The 20,441-nt window shown below is 35.8% G+C and overlaps 1 protein-coding gene across 1 annotated transcript in view; it reads right to left on the minus strand.

Moving 5' to 3' along the window:
• The window catches only part of IntS11 (integrator complex subunit 11), a 196,938-nt gene that overhangs the window by 73,110 nt on the left and 103,387 nt on the right, over window positions 1-20,441 (minus strand). The window contains exons 8-9 of the mRNA XM_090403205.1: window positions 6,975-7,148; window positions 6,673-6,792 (exon numbers count right to left, since the gene is read on the minus strand). Of these exons, the coding sequence (XP_090259331.1) occupies window positions 6,673-6,792; window positions 6,975-7,148 (294 nt within the window). The remainder of the gene's footprint in view (window positions 1-6,672; window positions 6,793-6,974; window positions 7,149-20,441) is intronic.

The raw sequence follows: 20,441 nt of genomic DNA on the forward strand, positions 1-20,441 counted from the left end.
TTGCTGATATCTTTCTCATTCAGTAACTGATATTATTGGGCCAAAGATAGTATTCTATTGAATTTGTCATAATTTCCAGCTTTGCAGTTCATCATATAACCTGTCCTAGCTGAAACATCCATATAGTTAGGTACTTCTCAAGACAGCATGGCATGAACACTGTCACCAACTGGTGGTAAAACATTCAGAGACACCCCTCCTGACACTATGATCAAATCTAACACTCTTTGACCTTGAGTTCCTTCTTTAACATGCTGCTTGGGAAAGTTGTCTCGCAACAGCTCGATAAATTCTCCTTTATTATTAACATGAGATTTCTCTTCTACCCAATCAATATTTGGATAACTTAAGTCACCCATAGTGATTACTAGCTTAGTATCAGCAATGCATTTTATTGTCCCCAGCAGCTGAACCATTACCCCACACCTAATAGCCTTGACTTTGCACTAGATGGCCTCAAACTCACTGTTACATGGTGGATTATTACTATTATTGTTTTCATGCGTTTCTATCCTAACTGGACACAAATCATCTAATATCATTAGTAATATATCCTCTCATATCTTTTGCCTTCCTAAAAATACTATACCCTTTGCACTTGATTCCAGACACAACCTGACTCTGATAGCCAGATTTCACTAATGCCAATAATCTTAGACACAATTATTTTATTTTATTTTTCCAAAAATTCACAAAGGCAATGAACTCTACCCCTTTGTTTCTGATGCTCCTGGTTTACCCCCTTGCTTTTTCATACACTTATATCTACAGTCTCCTTGGCCAGGTTGGGAAAATTTCTCTTTTCTATTCACAGACGTGCTCAAAAAGAAAGGCTGAAGCCAAATCACGAATTTTCACACCTTCATCAGATTCGTAACTATGCTCAATGATGTTCATATTATCATGTTCGCATACCATAGCTGAACTTGCACACAGTTCTCACCATTCCTCTCATGAAGATCTACTTTTCCTAACTCTTGGTATTCAATATCAATCAAATTCTCCAAGCTCCTGATGCCAAATCCATTCAAGTATGCCATCTCTCTTATGCAAGCCTTCTACAACAGATCGATTTCTTCTACACAGCCTGAAAATTGAATTATTTGCTATCATAGCTCTCTGTCTTAACCCAGTTCTGTCTTATCTCACTAATAAGCTCACAATTTTCACTCTTTCACTTTTCTATCTTCTTCTTCTTCTTCCAACAATCCTTTCATATCATCTCTCATAATATATTTATCACTACTTAAATCATTAATTTTCCAACAAAAACCACCATCTTCTTTACTTTACTTTTCTGTTTTTCTATTACATTTCACTTCATCAGTAAGAACAAATTTCATGATCAAATCACCATACCATACCACACCACACTTAATTGACTTACCTTATTGTTATTATAATTATTCATTGTTATATTACCTACTCCAACATTTTCCTTTTGCTTTTTTTTGTTCTAATAATTTTTTTTATACTGTCTGAGTTTTTTTAATTGTTTCTTGACTTTTACTAATTCTCTCATCAATTGTCTAATGATTTGTTTAAATTGGGTTATTTTAAGTACCAAGTTATCCCCACTTAAATCTTCAAACAATAGTGCTGGATAAAGGATTCCATCTCTGCCATTTATGCTAACTTAGGCTTTATTCTTAAAGATTATTGGTACCATTTTTGAAACAATCTAAATCTAACATATATTACTCATCGTCATCATCAAATTCCTGATAAGTACCCTCAAGGAGTGTACAGGATATGATAGTACTACATGAAAAACTTACACCATTACTAACTTCCTATCTACAATTTTCCTGCAAATGAATCTGTTACCTGTCAAGACTTCAACATTATCAGATCTCATATTTCTATCTTCTAAGGCACTTTTTCCTGTATAAATCCAACTATATTGTGGCCTTCTTCTGGGTCTTTTTCCTGTCAACTTGGCAGAGAACACTTGTTTTGCTATTCTTTCCTCTCCCATTCTGTTTAAGTGACCATACCACCTGAGATTAGCTCTGCTAACACATTCCTGGATGCTAACAATATTAAGTTCTTTCCTAATAGCCTCGTCCTTAATATGACATTGCCACTGATGCCATCTGTTCACCCCTCTAATCTTTCTCAGGACTCTCATATCTGTGGTCTCAAGTCTTTGGTCAAGTGTTTTATTTCTAACCCAGCTCTCAGATCCATAAGTTAAAATTGGTTTGAACACTGTCTTGTATACAGCTAATTTAATGTGTCGACTAATTTCTCTCTTATTCCATATAAATTTATTCAGTTGACTTCCTACCACACCAGCTTTCTTGATTCTGTTGTCTATTTCCATATTTAATTTACCATCTTCATTAAAAACCATGCTAAAGTAGCTGAAATGTTTTACTTGTTCTGTAGGTTTTCCATTCAAAATGCAGTAGATATTTTCAATGCTTCTGCCTATTTTCATTGTATTTGTCTTGTTATTGCTGACCTTCATACCAAATCTATTACAAGAGTTATCCAATTTAGTCAGGAATTTGTCTCTCGGTCCAGGCCTTCTGAACTATGCAGTGCAGCCACTGTAAAACTTTTATATTTAGAAGTATAACATCATCTGCATAGAGTAAAGAGTTGAGATAAACAGCTCCAATTTTGATATCAGATTTAATACCATTTTCCTTCATAATGTGATCCATATAGATAATAAATAACAGAGGGGGGGATAATGTACATCCCTGTCTGACACCAGATTTAACATGAAACCACCTTCCTGTACTTCCTTCAATTCTAACTGCTGACTTACAACTCAAATAAAGACTAAATATTGCTTGATATAATGCTCCATTGACACCATACAATTATAGCAACTTGAACAGCTTCTCTCTTGGCACCCTGTTAAACCTTTTCTAGATCTACAAAACTTAAATACATCTCTTTGTTATATTCCCCCGATTTCTTGACTATTTATAACGTGAAAATTTGATCTTGACAGCCTCTGTTTGGTCTGAATCCAGCTTGTTCTTCACCAATCTTCCCTTCCACATTCCTTCCCAACCATTTCTCAAGTGTACTTGAATAAATCTTACCAGGAACACTCAGTAGGGAAATACCTCTGTAATTCTCACATTCAGTTTTATTTCCATTTTTATATATGGGTACTATGAGAGCTCTACTCCAATCATCAGGAATTCATCCTTCTGTTCAGTCCTTCTGAACTATGCAGTGCAGCCACTGTAAGACTTTTATACCTCCATACTTGAGCATTTCTGATTGAATATCATCTACTCCCACTGCCTTGCCACATTTCAGGCTTTTGATGGCATTTTCTGCTTCAAGTATGGATATGTATTCCTGATTGCATGCCTGTTGAGTGTTTTTTTACCGCTGTGTTATCAATGCTTGTTTCATTTAGCAACTTTTCGAAGTAATTACTCCATACATCAAGGATATCTTTTTCACCAGTTTTCATGTCACCTTTTTCATCTCTAATTCCTTTTACAGCCCTTTTTCCTCCATTTCTGAGCTTCTTCAACAACCTCCAGAATATCTTGCCAGCTTCTTAATATTTATTTTCTATGTTCTTACCAAAGTCCTCCCATTAGAATTAGTATTAGAATATGCCTCCACGGCCTTTTTAACTTCCTGTGTCCACCATGGGGTTCTGATTTCTCTATCCTTGCAGATTACCTCTCTGGCTGAATCAATCAATGTTTTCTTCATGATTTGCCACTGATTCTCCAAGGTTTGGTTTCTGTTCTCAAACTCTTTCATTTTTTCTTGAATAATGTTTGTCTATTTTAGTCCACAGTTTACATCTGCAAGCTGCTCAATTATATTACTAATGTCCTAAATACAATAAATCCACTAAAAACTACAATGATATTCTAAGAATACACCAATTAATTTATGAAAACTCAATATATCAAAAAAAAAAAATCTTACAGGAGCTTCATAATAACACACTCACAAACAAAATAGCCTTAAACTAGACTGATTTGAGACTATTTCACCTAAATTATTCAATGCAGTATTAGAATATGCCATAAAGTGAATCCTTGCCTTTAGTGTTATATGGTAATCAGCATTCATTTCAGTAAAATTATCATTAATATCACTGGAAAGGTGCCCGTTGTTTACATTACGCCAAAACATGGTATGAATGTAAATTTAAGGAGGTGAAATTCTTAACAATAATGGTGATCTAAAAATCCCAAGAATATGGAAGGCACATATTTTGTTTTAAGAGCTAATTATAATTAGGACTGCATGCAATCTAGGATCTTAATTCCAATATAACAACACTCTTGTTAAATTATGGATTAGGCCAGCACTTTTGCTGTATTAAAACTATCTACATAAATTTGTTCTCTGATGATGTTATAAATAGAATATAGCTTTGATGTAGGTTTTTTGTTTTTCTTTTCACTAGAGGCCAGACCAGTAGAATAATGTTGATCAAATCAGATAGTAGGAAGCAGTATTGATGGAATGGTGATTGGATCTCAGTCACCACTCCAATTCATCCTACAGGTTCCATGGGGTTGAGGTCAGGACTACACAGGTCAGGGCAGTCGTTTGACACCCATCTCTTCATACCATTCCATAACAGTTGCAGCTTTGTGGTATGGGACATTGTCATCTTGATAGTAACACAGGTCCATTCCATAAAACCGCCACAGTGTAGGCAGCAGCTGATCATCCAGAATATCAAGGTACTGAGCTGCCTTCATGGAACCACAGACAACGACCAGTGGTGACACTCCAAACTAGCTGAATACATCCCTCACCATTACTCCTCCATCACCACCAAACTTTACTGTGGGTAAAATACACAGCCTCCACACCCTGCCATCAGACTGGAAACAGATGAACCTTGATTCATTGCTTGCTCCAGAGTACTGTTTTTCCAATAGGCGATTGTCCAGTTCACAGGCTCTTTGCACCAGGCTAGACGAGCCACCTTGTTCATTGTTATATTCAACTTGTGTTCTGCTGATTTTCTATGGAAACTCAGTAATTGGAGTTCTTTTTGTACAGTATTAGTGCTCACCATGGTGTTATTGGCACTCTGGAACTCATCACAGATGATCTGTGCTGATTGTAGCCGGTTTTTGGTGCCACCTGTTTTAACACCCTCCTGTCCCTATCAGTCATTTTCAGCAACCAACCTCGGTGTTTACTTGCAAAACATCTCCATTTGTTGATCACATCACCAACCATTGATTCTAGATGCTCCAGTTGAACGGCAATCTGACAGCCCATGATAACACCTCTCTCCAAGTCATTGGGTTCACGATGTGTTGCCATATCACCTGTATTCAACTGCTAAGATGAAATATGCTTCCTACTACCTGTACATTCGTTTTAATGTTATTAACAAATCTGGAATTTTCCATAACTTCAAATAACAGGGATGTCCAGACAACTATTGGTAGATAGTGTATATGTGTATATTCCAGATGATGACCTTAATATGAAGGTCAAAATGTTGAGTAATTAAAGTAATTATTCCTAGCATGATTGTAGTCTCCATAATTTCACTGAAATGAATGCACTAAGTGAACCAGACTGGAGTGACAAAGAGATTAATATCAATGGTACAAAATTAAATCATTTACAATATGCTGATGAGGAGAGAAGAAATGACAACTGAATTAAATACAGTATCAAATAAAGTTGAATTATACTTAACTATGAAAAACTAAAATAATGACAAATATTAAAGGAAGCTAGATAAGAGAAAACACATAGACAATGGACAATAAAAAGTAGAGAAAGTACGAGAATATCTATACTTCAAAAGAATTTTTACATTTTGCAAAAAAGCATTTATGAAGAAATAAAAAGAAAAATTTAAGTAGCTGGTATTTTTTCACAAACTGAAACAATTCCTGTATAGTAAAATAAAACCAAAAAAAAAAGAGCCAAACTTTTTCAATCGATGTGTCATGCCAGTTATGACATACAGATCAGAGACATGGCCAATAACCAAACAGATACCGGACAGAAAGAGGATAATTGAGTACAGAATGGTAAGAGCTATACTAAACATCGGACAGCAAGATAGAATAAAGAGTGAAAACAAAAAAATACAGGGAAAGAGATTTTAAAATTAAAATAGAGGAGCAGGACATATTGCATGGATGAAAAGCAATACATGGAAAAAGTATTGCTTTTCATCCATGCATTCACCCAGTAGAATGATCAGAGAGAAGATGAGAGGAGAAACTAGTGGGGATAATTGGAGAATGTTGTCATTGGGAACCCTTCAACAGAGAAAGATGGAGATAAATGGGGAAGCATATAGCCAAAAATGGTTATATAAAGGGCTTAAAAGAAAAAGTGAAAAGAACAGACTCAAATGATAACTTTAACAGCTGTATATTAGATGATTAATGGAATTAAATCATTAATGCTATTCTGATTTTCATGATGTTGATTTTTTTTATTTCTTCTTCTGTTTCATTAAACATTTCGTTTAGTGGTTCCTTTTAATTCTCCTACTTTATTCTTTCCACATCTCTACTACATATAATAACAAAAAATTTGCTGCTATTTGAAAACAATTTCAACTTTATTTTCAGATACTTAAGTCACTGTTGCTGACCAAACGAATATATGCTGAGGTCCAAAAAAAATTTTTTAAACAAATCAATCATTTCAAAATAGAAACTATATAATGTTATAAATAATTACCTTTTCAGTAAGGCCAACAGCAAAATAAATAGGTACTTTCAAATTCATTCTCTCCCAGTATGTTTCCAAAAGAATGCAAAGTTCTTGTGCACGTCCCAGTGCAAATACAGGTATCAAAACCTATTCAGATATTAAAGTATCTGAGTATAATTAAGAATATTAAAACAAATCAAATATTAAATAAATAATTTATTTAATATTTAAATAGAATGGTATAATTCAGACAACAGGTATAATTCACTATACCTGTTGCATGAATCATAAAAATATTATATTATTTAAAGCGAGACTAATATACATACCTTTCCTCCTCTCTCTATGGCATCATGAACTTTCATAAGAAAATCTCTTTCACGGCATCGTTTTGAGTCCCTAATTGTAGTGGCATAAGTTGATTCAGTAATTAACAGATCAGGTCGACACTTATCAATCCACGCTGCTCCAAGATGTCTATCTGGAGTCATGTTGTAGTCCCCCTGTCAAATAAAATACACAGGCATAACTGATTCTGTGGTTTTATTATTCAATGAACTTTTTTAATTACAACTGATAACAGAAAGCATAAAACAGAAATTAATAAAAACAAAAACTTATAAATTTTTACAATTGGTTTCACTGGAAGCAACCATTATCACTGTTCATTTTTTTTTAAACTTTTTTGTGCTATGAATGATCATGTATATGTTCATTTATTTTTGTGTTATTTACATGTAAATTGCAGCCATTAGATAAACAGAAATAAACATTACACAAGATACTATGGAGTGCTGAGAAGAGCAAAGCAATTTTAAAAAATAATGAGAAAAATTATGATATAGAAACAACAGGAACATTGCAATTAACAAACTTTAAGATTGTAAGTCAAACAGTAAAAAAAAAAGGATAATTTTAGCATACACACACAGTAGCAAACAAATTAATCCAAACATTCCCATTTTAAAGAAATATTTTAATTTCACAAGAAAACAAGTACAAAAATTAAATTTCAACTTTACGTAATAATATATACATGCTCCTCTGTTCCAAATAGATTCATTCATTTGTTTAGGCATGGACTCTACCAATGTATAACACATTTTTCTTATTTTTGCATCTCGAAACGATACTTTTATAATGTATTGTATTAAGTTATCCTTTGTGTCACAATTTAATTTTCCAAGTCTCTTTTTCACTATAGGCCACAAAGTTTCTATTTGGTTAAATGTTAGGAAAGTTACCTGACAATGAAGCAATTGGATGTTGTGATTTTGAGGAACAGTTTCAGTTTTTTTGAAGTGTGACATGGAACGAGATCCTGTTGGAAGATGAGTTCTCTGGATCTGTGGGATCAATATTATTATAAATTATTTCTGCAATATTATGATAAACTGGTTACTTCTCATCATACCATCAAAACAACCCCAAAATATATTTTTAGCTGGGTATTTAGGAGATTGTTGAAGGTGGGAAGTCTTCTCGGCTGCTGATTTGAGAACATAGGGTACTTGCTCTCCTTGGACAAAGAAATGGCTCTTATCTGAGAATGTGACCTTCTTCCACTTTTCAACAATCCAATCTTTGTACACTTTTGCCACTGGAGCCTCTTTATCTGCATAGCCTTCGTCAAAAGTTGTTTTTTTTTTTTTTTTGGTCTGTGAGCAGTCCTCCCTCCTTCCAACAATCTTCAACGGACTGCTGTCATGTGAGAAACATTAATCCCACTCGCTGCCAAATCTCTAAATCTTGGATTCATTTTGCTTTTCCTAACTAGTAAATGATCTTGAGTATGTGTAGTTTTCCTTTTTCACCCACTTTTTCCATTTTTTGTCAGGAGAAAAGTTACCTGTTTCCCTAAACCTCTTTAAAATCACATTAACAATATCCCAACCAACACCACACTCACTGGCAATTTGTCTTTGAGTGATGGATATGTGCTGAGAAAGAGTATATATTTTTGAATGCTTTCTTGGAGATGTATCATTTTATAGCTACACAAAATGAATAAAACACTACGAATGTCAACTTGTTTACACTATTAAAAATGCACAACACTATTAATAAACATTGTAGAAACAGTTAAAACATGCAGCACTCAACCAAAATAGTGAACTAAAACCAAAACCGAAAATAGCAAACTAAAACCAAAACCGAAAATAGCAAACTAAAACCAAAACCGAAAATAGCAAACTAAAACCAAAAGTATTGTGAACTGAAACAAAAATAAAACCCAAACCAAAAACTTGACAAAAATTCAGCTTGTTCAAATTAATTTGTTTGCTACTGTATATATAAATTAAGCTGATTATAATACAAGGTTCCACTGTGAAGCAAGCCGTCCAGTGCCTCACCCATTAATAAATTAAATTTTTTGCTGATACCACACTAATTACAGAACATCAATATATCCCTTTCTGTAATGATTCTATAACAGTAGCTATACACAGACTTATATAAATGTATCCAACATATATGAAGTCCCTTAATAATATGCTGAAGCAATACTTATTTTACTCTTATGATGAAATAAATGTTGGGACAGCATGCTATTCAGAGAAGCCTAAACTGTATATACTTCAATAGTAGATAGGCCTTCCTTTGACCCTGAATCAGATATTTTGCACTATTCTTCCTTTAAAATGTCACTAGTCCACCTAATGCTACTAGGTACAGTGATTTGGCTAGCCCACATCCAATGGTTTTTGGGATGTCTGTGCAGGCCAGTAAAGTGTGACTGTAGCATGACAAGATGCAGTATTATATTGAAAAAGACAGGTAAGTTCTGTAAACTGTCAGATGGGTAAACAAGTCCATACCAAGAGAAAGTGCCCCAAACCATTACACTTCTGCCACCAAACTTCACACTTCGGATAAAGAATTCAAGCTTAAGACCTTCCTCAGGCATCTGACATGCATGCACACACACACACACACACACACACACAACTCACTCCTCCATCCAATCAGAATAGGATGTATCATGCCTCATCTCTTTGTTATCATGAACTGACAATGCTCATAACATCTGACAATGGTTTATGGACAGATGCCTGGCCACAGACACTAAGAACATGCAGCCATTTCATGTTGTGTCTTACTACTACTAACCTGTGTGATATCATTTCCATACATGGACTACTGAGATTTCTGTACTATCCACCCTTCCAAGCACTGTTTAGTCCTTTCAAGTTAGTTTCATGGTCTTCTCCTATATTTCTCAGCTGAGGTAGCATCCTCACATTTCCATCAACAAGAACACTGCTTACATTTGATTTTCAAAATTCTTAAAATAATTTTCCTTATCAGTTATTTTGAATGAGCTGTTGGGAAACTGTTAAGTATTGCATCTACTGCTACAATAAAATATCTCTTTTGTTTTGTTTACATCTGAGTACATTGGAAGGGGAGATGTCATTTACTCTACAGTCAGTCACATTCCAGTCTTCTGAAAGTATAGATCCCAAGATAAAAATCCTGTTTAATCTGAAGTGTATAAAAATGAATATGCCTATATTTTCAAAAAAAGGAATGCAATAGAAATTATCTTAATTATTGATTACTTATATATCCTGACAGAAAAGGCATGTTCCTTAATTTCATACCAAAAAACTGGTATAAAATGCAAATTTAAAGAATTTCATAATATTCCAATCAACTATTCTAATCAGAACAATAAAATGGCTTAAAAATCTCCAGGATGTAATCCATATTGACTCATATTTAACTTCTGTTTAAAAGAGGCTAACAATATTCTTAATTTAAAAACAGGATTCAGATCAACCAGGTCACAAATAAAATAGATTAGAACTATAACAATCTCCAACTCCAGGAATCTAGGTACTGAACAGTAATAACCTCAGCCATTATTTTGGATATAAATATCTTACAATAATAGGCCACACCCACTAATGCTGAAAGCATTAAACCACGAATAGTGGATAACATCATGCAGATATTCTCCAGCTACATACAAAGAACAAGATTCTAGCTTGATATCCTATCCCAATGGTTTTAACAGGCCTTTAAGGCCCACAACCTTCCAAGCATGCTTGGATTTCGTAACCGAAATACGAAGATAGAATGGTCACTCCTATGCCTCAAGGTATTCTTGGCTGTATCCCTGTGTGTTCACGGGGCCAGTTTGCCTGCTTGCAGGATGAAAAAACACCAGAAAAACTGGCAGAAAAAACCCTACTGCTTGCGCCCAAGACCGGCTAACTTGGCTATGGCTGAGGAAGAGCCTTCAGCTCATCACGTCTCCGACGAGAATCGAACCTAGGACACTCCTTCCTCAGGCATATGGTTCCGAAGCACAAAGCCACTAGGCTAACAGCGCGGACTAGCTTGATATAGTTTTATATATAAATATATATTTTGCTTAACATTAATATGAAAGTTAAAACACTAAGCAATTATTATTATTATCTGAGAACCTCCAGGGAGTTAAGGACTCATTGAGGGAGGCTATAAATCACCCACACCAGCTGTCATACCTTCCCTTAAATTCATTCACTAGATGCACTCACTATCCCTAAAGGCAAACTACTCCACTCGTTCACTGATCTCTGGGAGAAAATCCTAGCTCTTACCCTTTTCTTGACTGCAAATAAATTTAACTTCCATGGATGCCCCCATATTCTCTCCCCACCTTCCATATAATGAAAAATTTCATCAGATGATATCCTATAACACCCATTCAAAAATATAGACCTCTATCGCATCGCCCATCTTTCTCTTGTTAACCAGGTTCTGCAATCCACACACTCGCAATCTGTCCTCATAATCTAAATCCCATAATCCGGATATAATCTTTGTAACTCTTCTTTGCACCTCTTGCACAGATTGTTCATCCCCTTAGAACCAGGGAGACCAAATCTGTGCAAAATAATCCAGGTGTGGTCTTATCAAAGCCTTATAAAGAGGCAAAATGACTTCCTTATTCTTACATGTCAAGGTTTGCTTCAATATTGCAATTATCCTCTGAGTTTGCAACTTTTATTATGTGACCTTTGAACTTCAAATTCCTATCTACCAATACACCAAGATCCTTTGCCTCCTCAGTTTCTTGTAGCATAACCCTGCTAATATAATATGTCGCTGGGACTCTAAGCATGCCACAGTGCATAACTTTAAACTTACTAACATTATACTGACAGCCATTTTCGTTTGCCCAAATGTCCAGCCTATTCAAATCATTTTGTAAGTGCTGAATATCAGTAGCATCCCTGATTGCCCTGCCTATCTTCACATCATCAGTAAACAATTGCACATCTGATGTTAAACCCTGCTTGATGTCATTAATATACAGATGGCCCAAGGACTGAACCCTGAGGTACACCACTGGTCACCTTAAATCTGGCAGATATCCATCTGTCAACTATACCTTGATCCAAGTCAAGAGTTTATATTCCAATCCCATATTCTCCAGTTTATGCAACAGCCTTTCGTGTGGTATCCCATCAAATGCCTTAGAAAAATCTAACATTATCATAGTGTATCCGTTCCTTTTATTCAACTTGGCCGTAACACTGTTATAAAATATGAGCAAATTGCTAAAACATGACCTTCCTTTAGTAAATCCATGCTGCTCCTTGCAGAGTACAGCTTGTTTGTCTACCCATTTCTATATGCAAGTTCTTACCAACTTCTCTAAAATCTTCACTACCACACCAGAGACTGATGGGTCAGTAGTTAGACATATTCAGTTTTCACACCACCCTTGTACAATGGAACAATTATACATTCCTTCCATTCCTGTGGTATCATTCCTGAGTTGAGATATACAAACATGTAAAAGGCTTAGCCAATTTGGATGAACATTCAAAGGAATGTTTGAAAGCAAATGGGCTGATATTCCTTCTGTCCCCATAGACAAATTCTTATCCAGGTTATGCAACAGCTCTTCAACCTCATTTTCATGAACCTCTAACTCTTCATCCACTGTAGCAGTAGCACAATGCACCATATTACATACACCTGGTTGATATATCTTAGCAAAGTTAACACTAACTGAACAATTTCATTAGCTTCTGACACTTGTGTACCATCTGCATTCAATAAAGTTATTCTTTCACATTCATTATTTCTTTTGCTTATGGCATGACGATAAAATTCTTCTGGATTGCCTTTAGCTTGCATGACCAATTTCTTTTTACACTCTGATTTAGCTTTCTGCACAATACTCATTACTTTTCTGGCCTGAGCGTTATATACTTCATAAAACCCCTCTCACATTTATTCCCACAATATTCTTTTCATGTCATCTTCTTCTTGTGGATCTCTTGCTTAATAAGGTTGCACATCCATTTCACTCCCAACCTATTTATTTTTCAAACACTAGGGATACATTCAGATACTGCCTCATTTAAGCACTTTTTCATTCATTGCTGACATTTTTTCCATTCAGTAACTAATAACATGGGACCAAAGTTAATATTCTCCTAAGTTGATCATAATTTCCAGCTTTGTAGTTCAGCATGTAACCTGTTTTAATCAATACAATTAGATACTTCCCAAGAAAGCACAGCATGATCACTGTCACCAACTGGTGGTAAAATAGTCATATTCTTAACAGAGATCCCTTCTAACATTGAGCAAATCCAACAATCTTTGACCTCGAGTTCCTTCTTTTACATGCTGCTTGAGAAAATCGTCTTGTAACAATTCAATAAATTCCTTTCTTATCATGAGATTTCTCTTCTACCCAATCAATGTTTGGCAAATTAAAGTCACCCATAATGATCATTTATTTGATACCCATAAGGCTAAAGTGGCAATGCATTTCTTCATCCCCTGTAACTGAGTCACCAGGTCTGTAGGAACACTCCCATATATTTAATTCTGTTAACCTCCACTTCGCACCAGATAGACTCAAACTCACCACTACATGAGACATTGTTACCATCATTGTTTTCTTGTGTTTCTACCCTAACTGGACTTAAATCATCTGATATCATTAGTAGTACTCCTGCTCTCTCTCCTATAAAAATAGTATACCCCTTACACTTGATCCCACTAACCACATCTCATTCTGATGCCAGGTTTCACTAATGCCAACAATCTTAGGCCACATTGTATTCAATAAAGCAACAAACTTAACCCCTTTGTTTCTAATTCTCCTGGCATTTGTGTATAGACATAATAAATTACCACATAGCCAATTTTTATAATTAGATATGCAAACTATTTGGTCTTGTTCTAGAATTTTCTCTTTTCCTTCTACAAACAAACTAAAAAGGTCCGAAACTCAAAGCACATTTTTCCACCCCTTCACCACATACATAAATAAATGTTCCATGTTCGAAGACATCCATATCTTTATCACGTTTGTATACCATAGCTGAAATTTCCCATTCCTCCCTTGATGATCTAGTTTCCCTGACTCTCTGCATTAGGTCTCATACCACAAAGTAATTTCTCCAGGCTTCTGATACCAAATGAATTCAAGTGCAGACCATCCTTCTTATACAAGTCTTTTCTGCCATGAAACACACTCCAGACATCTAAAAACTTGTGTCCATTTCTTCTACACAGCCTACATGTGAAACCATTTGCTATCATCGCCATCCTTCTTAAATCAGTACTGTTATATCTGGGTAGTAATCCTATAATTTTTACTCTCTCACATTTCTTTCTCGCTTCTTTCAACAGACCTTTCATATCTTCTCTCAAAATATATTTGTCACTATTTAAATTATTTAACTGGTAAGTAGTTTACGGAATTAAAAACGCATATAAAGTATATTAATTAAAGGTAACTTTAATAAATAACTTCTATATTTCGGCAATGTCATGTTGCCATCTTCAGGAACATAAAGATATGGTATGTGCACGCAGGCACTAACAAAAGCAAATGAGGAAGAAAGTTTGTTAGTGCCTGCATGCACATACCATATCTTTATGTTCCTGAAGATGGCAACGTGATATTGCCGAAATATAGAAGTTATTTATTACAATTACCTTTAATTAATATACTTTATATGCATTGTTAATTCCGTAAACTAATTACCAGTTATGTATGACCAACGTATAAGCCTTGCTACTAGAATTTAAATTATTAGTACCTACCAGAACCACCATCTCTTTTACTTTTCTTTTTTGCTTTTCAATTGCATTTGTCATATTTTAATTTTTGCTCCTGGGAAACTAGAAGTGGTGACTCCCTTGGCAAGCATTCGTTAGTTTCATGTTAAAGTTATTATAGCAACAGTAGCAGTCTCCCTAAGCCTGCCATAATGAGCAGCAAAACAAAGTTGTCATCATCATCATCAAATTCCTGCCATGTACCCTCAAGGGGTGTACAGGATATGATAGTACTACATGAAAAAAATTACATCATTATTAATTTCCTATCTACAATTTTCCTCCAAATCAGTCTGTTACGTGTCAAGACTCCAACATTAACAGATCTTATATTTCTATCATCTAAGGCACTTTGTACCATATCAATCCACCTATATCACGGTCTTCCTCCGGGTCGTTTTGCTGCCAACCTGGCAGAAAACACTTGTTTTGCTAATCTTCCCTCGCCCATTCTATTTAAGTGACCATACCACTTGAGATTAGCTCTGCTAACACATTCCTGGATGCTGACAATGTCAAGTTCTTTCCTAATATTCACGTTTTTAATATGATATTGCCATTGATGCCATCTGTTCACGCCTCTAATCTTTCTCAGGACTCTCATATCTGTGGTCTCTAGTCTTTGGTCAAGTGTTTTACTTCTGACCCAGCTCTCAGATCCATAAGTTAAAACTGGTTTGAACATTGTCTTGTATACAGCTAATTTAGTGTTCCGACTAATTTCTCTCTTATTCCATATGAATTTATTCAATTGACTTCCTACCATACCAGCTTTGCTGATTCTGTTGTCTATTTCTATATTTAATTTACCATCTTCAGTAAAAATCGTGCCTAAATAGCTGAAATGTTTTACTTGTTCCACAGGTTCTCCATTCACAACACAGTTGACATTTTCAATGATTCTGCCTATTTTCATTGTCTTTGTATTGCTGACCTTCATACCATATCTATTACAACAGCTATTCAATTTAGTCAGAGAATCTTGCAGACTTGTAGCAGATTTATTTAGAAGTATAACATCGTCTGCATAAAGCAAAGACCTGACATTAACATCTCCAATTTTGATATCATGTTTAATACCACTTTCCTTCATAATGTGATCCATATAGATAATGAATAACAGAGGGGATAATGTACATCCTTGTCTCACTCCAGATTTAACATTAAACCATCTTCCTGTACTTCCTTCAATTCTAACTGCTGACTTACAACTCAAATAAAGACTAAGTATCGCTTGATATAATGCCCCATTGACACCATATAACTGCAGCGTATTAAATAGCTTCTCTCTTGGCACCTTGTCATATGCCTTTTCCAAATCGACAAAACTTAAATACAGATCTTTGTTATATTCCCATGCTTTCTCAACTATTTGTCGTAAAGTGAAGATCTGATCCTGACAGCCTCTATTTGGCCTGAATCCAGCGTGTTCTTCACCAAGCTTTTCTTCCACAATTCTTCTCAACCGTTTCTCAAGTATACTTGCATAGATCTTGCCAGGAACACTCAGTAGGGAAATACCTCTGTAATTCTCACATGCAGTTTTATTTCCCTTTTTATATATGGGTACTATGAGAGCTCTACTCCAATCATCAGGAATTCGTCCCTCTGTCCAGGATTTCTGAACTATGCAGTGCAGCCACTGTAAGAATCTTATACCACCATACTTCAGCATTTCTGGTCGAATATCATCTACTCCTGCTGCCTTTCCACATTTCAAGCCTTTGATGGCTTTTTCTACTTCAAGTATGGATATGTATTCCTGACTGCATGCCTGTTAAGTGTTTTTTACCACTGTGCTGTCATCACTGCTTGTTTCATTTAGCAGTTTTTCAAAGTAATTACTCCATACTTCAAGGATATCTTTTTCTCCCGTTTTCATGTCACCTTCATCATCTCTAATTCCTTTTACATCACTCTTTCCTCCATTCTTAAGCTTCTTCAACAACCTCCAGAATATTTTGCCACCTTCTTGATATTTATTTTCTATATTCTTGCCAAAGTCCTCCCATGACTTTTGTTTAGCTAGTTTTACACACTGTTTAGCTTTCTTACATTTGTCTTTGTATTCTGTAAGAGTAAAAGCTGACTTATCTGCCAGGAACTTTTGATATGCTTTCTTCTTTTCCTTCACTGCCTCTTTAACTTCCTGTGTCCACCAGGGAGTTCTGATTTTTTTATCCTTGCACACAACCTCACCACATGCCTCTCTGGCAGAATCAATCAATGTTTCCTTCAGAGTTTGCCACTGAATCTCCAAGGTTTGATTCCTGTTCTCAAACTCTTTCATTTTCTTTTCAATAATATTTCTGTATTTTAGTCTACAGTTCACATCTGAGAGCTGCTCAACTTTTATTCGCTTTAAAACTTTCTTACATGTTATTCTTTTCAATATTAAATTCAATTCCTGCTCAAGACTAAATAGTGATCACTTCCAATTTCAAATCCTCTGTACACTCTGGTGTCCTGCACCAGGGAGAAAACATCACTATCAACAATAACATAGTCAATGAGACTTTTCTTATTCCTTGCCTCTTCTCTCCATGTGAATTTGTGCACATTTTTATGTTGGAACATGGTGTTAGTAATAGCCAGTCCATGTCCTGAGCAGAAATTCAACAAGTATTTGCCATTATTATTAGCTTTGCTCTTTTCTCCAAATTTTCCCAAAATATTTTTTTATCTCTCACAATCATTTCCTACTCTGCTATTTAGATCCCCAACAAGGACCAACTTTTCATTTTTCATTGTGTCTGTTGCTTTTTCTAAAGCCTCAAAAAACTCCTCCACTTCTATCTTAGTAGAACCTTCTGTGGGACCATAGGCACAAATAAGTCTCATTGTCCAGTTCCCCATTCTCATATTTGCCCACATTACATCTACTTTAGACTGACTGCCATTCAAGAAGATTAGCCTCGTATTTTGTGTTGAATACTATGGCTACTCCTTCTTTTCCTTGATTGTCATTACCTGAATATAACATTTTGTATTTATTGCTCAGAAAGATCTCACCAGTTTTGGTCTTTTTTTGTTTCAGTCACCCCTATTATGTCGATCTGGTACTTATTTAATTCCTCCGCTAGCTCCATTTCTTTGCCATTCAGGTTTCTTATGTTGATAGTACCGATCTTTAACTCTTGTGACGTTGAGTTGGGGTTTGTTTTCAGATTTGTTCCAGTAGCTGACTTTACGCTGTTCACTCTGGTTCCCTGGCGAAAACAACGGGAACCTTGTTTAACCAGGCGACGCCCCAGCCGGCATGAAATTCTGTCATGTTGTACCATCATTTTTAATTTTGGTTTAACCAATAAGAATACAATTTGGTCGGCTAAATCCCAAATTGCCAGACCATCCTCGTTCGTTCAGTATCCAAGTAGATACCCAACAGGGTGCACCACGAGAAGGTGAGGATTGGACATTAGGTCGGAAGGCCTGGTCGGTTCTCCGCATTCCGTTAAAGGCTATGTGGAGGTCTCCTCTCAGTTATACAGCTTTGACCCTTAAGCACCCCCCAAAACAAAGTTGTTTAAAGCAAAAATGGCAGGAAAAAGACCCAGAGAAAGATCAAGATATTGATAGCGGTGCTCTGGAACATAAAAAAATAAGCATTGATCAATTCAGAGATGATCTGACAAATAAACTACTTGGGGAAGATAAAAGTATGTTCATAGAACGCAATTTGTTTGTTTTCATACGAATTATGGATAAGGCACTTAAGCAATATAACTAGTATCTTTTGTTCCTATCAACTTATATTTTTCAGCAATTTTTATTTGTTTAATGAAATCTCACTTATATAAGTAAAATAAAAGTTCCCTGCATCATGGATAGGGAAAAAAAGAAACCAGTAATGGAACAGCAATTGAGTTCAACTATCATAACATCTGGTTTATCGTAATGAAAGTATACAACAGAAAAATATGAGGAATATGTTCTGGAACATTATGGTGAAATGGTTAAATACAGTACATGTGAGATGAATATAAAATAACCTTTGTATATGACTTAATATAAAACATTTGCAGAAACTGATATAAAGAAAATATCAAGAAACTGGACATAAAAAAAAATTAAATACTGGCTATATATAAAAAATAATAATTAAACTTAGAATGGCAGCCAAAAGAAACAGTAATTGTGGCATATGTGCATTTAGTTTTTTTTTTATAGTGCTCAATCCTAGGACACTCCTTCCCCCGATTCCCGTTAACGACGTGAGAATCTCAAGGATCTTCCTCAGCCATAGCCAAGTTAGCTGGTCTTGGACATGGACAGCAGGGTTTTTTCCGCCAATTTATCTGGTGTTTTTCATCCCACAAGTAGGCAAACCGGTCCGAGGACACACACGGATTACAGTCAGGAATACTGACCTAGCCATAGGTCTGATTCGTCAGCCTATGCTGGTTCCGGAGCCCGGATAAAATTTGGGGGGACTAGATGGTACCATGAACTCCCGTAAAAAGGGAGAACGCTGTATCATCACACAGAATTTATTTATTTATGAAAGTTATAGCATAAACCTAAATAAATCTTTCTCAAAGGTGGTAGGTGGCATTCTTTTGGCTGTAGCATTTTAGTTATGTTGTTCTATCTCCACCTTTTATCATCACAGAAACTGGAGTACATTATAAGTCAATATGCTTCACAAAAGATGACAAAATAAGGCAGACAGATAATAATTCCAACTATCATTATTTCTATGGCTATGGCTAATTGTGCTCAGTTGCAGAAATGAAAACTAACATTTCTTTCAGAAGAAAACTTCCTATTTACCATGCCAAGGATCAATTAAACTTTTTTTTTCATGTTGAGCCCATACACAAGAGGCTGGTTGATCAACCTACAGTACATTAGTATCACATATGGGTAGTAATAAAACTATATATCTTCTTCTTCTTCTGCAGCTTCTCCCACTTAAGTGGGGTCACTATTGATAATGAGTCTCCTCCACACCTTCCTGTCTTGGGCTGTCACCACATCCAAGTTCTTCATCCTCAAGTCCTCTTCTACCAGCTCCCTCCATATCTTCTTTGGCCGCCCACGCTTCCGCCTTTCTTGCACATCCATCTGCATGACCCTTCTTCCCACATATTTGTCCTCCCTCCTCATCACATGACCAAACCATCTCAACCTTGCCTCCTGTATCTTCGCTCCTAAGTTCATAACTTTCACTGTTTCCTCACATAGTCATTTCTCAGATGATCCTTTCTGGTCACACCTCACATCCACCTAAGCATTATCATCTCTGCTACTTCCATCCTGCTGATGTTATTTTTCCTCAGGGCCACAGTTTCTATAGCATATGTCATAGCTGGCCTCACTACTATCTACATTTTGCCTTTCAGATTGATCGGTACCTTCTTATCGCATAACACTCCAGCCATCTCCCTCCAGTTCCTCCAACCTGCTTGTATCCTGCATCCCACTTCCTTCTCAGCTCTTCCATCTTCTTCCACTGTTGAACCTAAGTATCTAAAGTCTCTCACCTTCCTGATGACATTTCCTTCCAGCTCCAGATGTCTCCTGTCTGCCACCCACTGTGCAACACATATACTCTGTTTTACTTCTGCTCAGTCTCATACCTCTCTCTTCCAGTACTTTTTTCCATCTTTCCAGTTTAGTTCCCGGTTCTTCTCTTGAATCTGCACACAGCAAGATGTCATCTGCATACAACATTGTCCAAGGCGTATCTTCTCTCACCTCCTCTGTTA

The sequence above is a fragment of the Typopeltis vanoorti genome, chromosome 13, assembly GCF_054136105.1.
Source record: "Typopeltis vanoorti isolate ZY-2024b chromosome 13, IOZ_Tvanoo_1.0, whole genome shotgun sequence".
In the NCBI taxonomy this organism is placed as follows: Eukaryota; Metazoa; Arthropoda; class Arachnida; order Uropygi; family Thelyphonidae; genus Typopeltis; species Typopeltis vanoorti.